The 3,131-nt window shown below is 32.3% G+C and overlaps 1 protein-coding gene and 1 long non-coding RNA gene across 2 annotated transcripts in view; one reads left to right on the forward strand and one right to left on the reverse strand.

Annotated features, from left to right (window-relative positions):
• LOC128247917 (uncharacterized) overlaps positions 1-2,713 on the reverse strand; it is a 12,177-nt gene extending 9,464 nt beyond the window's left edge. Inside the window, exon 1 of the long non-coding RNA XR_008264261.1 lies at positions 2,557-2,713. This is a non-coding gene — a long non-coding RNA (uncharacterized LOC128247917). The remainder of the gene's footprint in view (positions 1-2,556) is intronic.
• The window catches only part of LOC106876024 (patatin-like phospholipase domain-containing protein 7), an 83,425-nt gene continuing 80,511 nt past the window's right edge, over positions 218-3,131 (forward strand). The window contains exon 1 of the mRNA XM_014924399.2: positions 218-504. Coding sequence (XP_014779885.1) covers positions 430-504 — 75 coding nt within the window. The 5' untranslated portion in view covers positions 218-429. The remainder of the gene's footprint in view (positions 505-3,131) is intronic.

Consider the following 3,131-nt stretch of genomic DNA (forward strand, 5'->3'; position numbering starts at 1 on the left):
TATATATATATATATATATATATATATATATATATGCATGTATGTATGTAACCCTGGAAACGATCAGAGAATTTAATTCGTATATACACGCACACATATATTTATAAATTTTCCTTTCATTAGGATTGAACTCACCCTCTCTCTAAAACAATATTTCAATGCTTTTGATTGCGTAATGTTAGAGTTACCTCCCTTGATTCCGTGCTCCTGTATTTTCTAGATGTCACTAAAAGCAGTGGACACGCATTCATACACACACCGTCGTCAACGGTGGTGTGTTGCAAGAGCAAATGACCGAAGAAGTCTTACTTGTTTTATACAGTGTTACGAACTGTCCTCTACTTTTGGCAATTATGAGGCTTAAAGTCTAAAAGTCTGAGAGGAACTGGCTGAGGATATTTCATAAAGGTTTACCAAATAATTTCGACAATGGGCGTAACCCCGAGTGATTTAATAACTCTGAACAGTTTCAACTGGCTGAGATTACAGCAGGTTATATATTTTGTAAGTTTATTTCAATTAATTTTCATTCATTTAAGTAATTATACTCATATCGCTTAACTCGGAATAGTAAATGTTTAATCATGAGTGTACTTTGAAAGTGAACATCGTTTCCAAATAGCCAGATAAAAATGTTAAAAAAACAAAACAAACTATTGTTGCTATTCTGCTTATTTGAGTTTGGCAAATGTTATATAATTACTGTTTTAGTAGTAGTACTAATACTCCTTGGTGTTTTAGTTAACAGACTGTTTTAGTAGCTATTCCTTTTTCCCCTTCGCTTTCTTATAGTTGTTACTAGTCTTCTTTTATTTACATCGTAGAGCAGAAAAGGATGCTGCTACTGAAACTGTTTTCTAAGCTTCATGTATCCAAGGAGTCATCCAGGGAATTTTTATGTGCTTGTTCGGTCCGCTAAAAATGAGTTAAATTCTTCTATTGCACACTTACTACCTTGTAAAAAAATCCGAAATGCCAAGCCAAAAAAAAAAAGAAAAAAAGAAAACTATGGCTTCGATAAAGTGTATAAGATAGATGACTGGGAATAGAATGAATTTGATCATCGGTCTGTTTGTTACTTTCTAACTTACGTCTATAATGCCCTTGATGAAGGTTTGAATTAAATCAGTTTGTCTTGAACTTGATGGTAAACAGTCGATTCCAAGTTTTATATGTTTTTTTTCGCGTCACTTATATATCGTTAATACTCTGACACGAAACAAAAAAAACATTACTTAGCATCATTTATAAATTTTAATTCTTGTGTTTAATTAAGGATCAACTTTAAATTTGTTTCACTGAATTTAGTGCAATTACTATTTTGCTTTAAACTTTGCGTTATACTAATATCGTTGGCATTATTGGTAGCAGTTGGCGATCGTTTAATTCATATCCTCGCAGGCTCAATTTCAATGCCTGTTTGTAAAAAGTCGACTACAGTTACATCATTAATATTTTCGTGAAATGAATAAGCACAACACTGCTCTCATACCCCATTTTCCCCTATAATGGTAGTTTTTTTTTTTGTTGCTCTTAATGAAACAAGATATCAATGTTACTTCTATTTGTATTGTCTTATAATGTCCAAAAATTTCGATCAACACAGATCTTATTGGAGTTATTTCCCTTAGTTGTTTTTATTATTTTTTTACATTTCGAAGTCTTACAACTTGTTTCTTTGTTCAGACCATATCGTATTTATTCAATATGCAGAACACTTCTTAGAGGTATTTTCAATTTACCATATTGCTAATTGTTTCTTACATAAGTACAAGGCTAGAAACTTGGAAAGGATTAGCCGATTACATCAGCCTCAGTACTGGACTGATACAATTTTGGTATTTCTATCTTTGAAGTATAGCGTCTTCGTGTGCAATGTACTTGTTTATGGATAATTTCGTCTTGTTTCAGGATTTTGAAACATTTTACTTACAATAAATAAATATTCTGCTTGTAACTTTTTGGGGGTTAGATGGAAAGAACAAACTAGCGATGTTTTTTCATAAAAAAATTGGTGAAAATGAAAATTATAAAATATTCATGTGTATACATTCGCTGACCATCTCACTTAAATTTTACTCTTTTACTGTTCCTTTCCTCTCAAAATATCCGTGGGATTTGAACTCGGAACGTAGTGTCAGAAGAATTACTGCAAAGTATTTTTTCTGGCACTCTGACGATTCTACTGATCTACCACCCTTAACTGCAACAATAACAACAGTTTGTGATTTAGGAACAAGGTCAGCAATTTTGAGGGGACGATTCCAGTTCGTGACTAGTTTTTTGTTATCAACTCGAAAAAATGAAAACAAAAAAAGATAAATAATTAAAGGAAAAAAAAAAAAAATACGGCCATGTATTTTCTTCAACGATTCTATCAAACTATCACCCTCAACTTTTACGGGTTTCAGTCATTCGACTGCGGTTATGTACAGGTTTTATCGTTCAGTATTTATCAAATCGCTAAATTACGTTTGGGTCTTTTTTCTGTTTTTACATAAAGGCATGTAAATACAAACATAGAAACATAGTTTTCGTCCAAAGAATTCCACTTACAAAGTATTACTGATCAATTCAAAGTTACCGAAGATGGTGCTTGCCCACAGTGTAGCGCAGTGTGATCAAACTTCGAACTACGTAGTTGCAAAGTGAACCTCTTTGCCACACGTATATGTGTGGCGCCTATACACTATATTGCACAATATGTTTATCACATCATACGTGGTGTCTGTCAAAAATGAAAGGTGGGCGTCAGTTTGTTTCATTGCTTTTGCACCATTTTTTTTTTGTTTTATTTAGCTTTCTTTTAGTAATTGTCTTTTCCTTTTTTTTTTTTTTTACTCCCAGCCTTGCCTCTTTTATTTTACTTATCCCTCTGCAGCACTTTCACCCAATTATCAAATTCAGTGTACCACAACCCTTTCCTTACTCAGATAAATTATTCATTTTAAGAAGTAAAATAGGAGCAAAATTACGGCGAATAAAAAAGACAAAGAACAATTCAATCAAATTATTCAAAGAGAAAAATTAAATTTACTCCTAATTTGAGTTGTTAGTTGTAAGAGACTGCACGAAGTCATCACTTTATTTTCATTATAGAAAGTAATAAAGACCATACCTATACTCATTAT

The sequence above is a fragment of the Octopus bimaculoides genome, chromosome 1 (genome assembly GCF_001194135.2).
Source record: "Octopus bimaculoides isolate UCB-OBI-ISO-001 chromosome 1, ASM119413v2, whole genome shotgun sequence".
Lineage (NCBI taxonomy): Eukaryota > Metazoa > Mollusca > Cephalopoda > Octopoda > Octopodidae > Octopus > Octopus bimaculoides.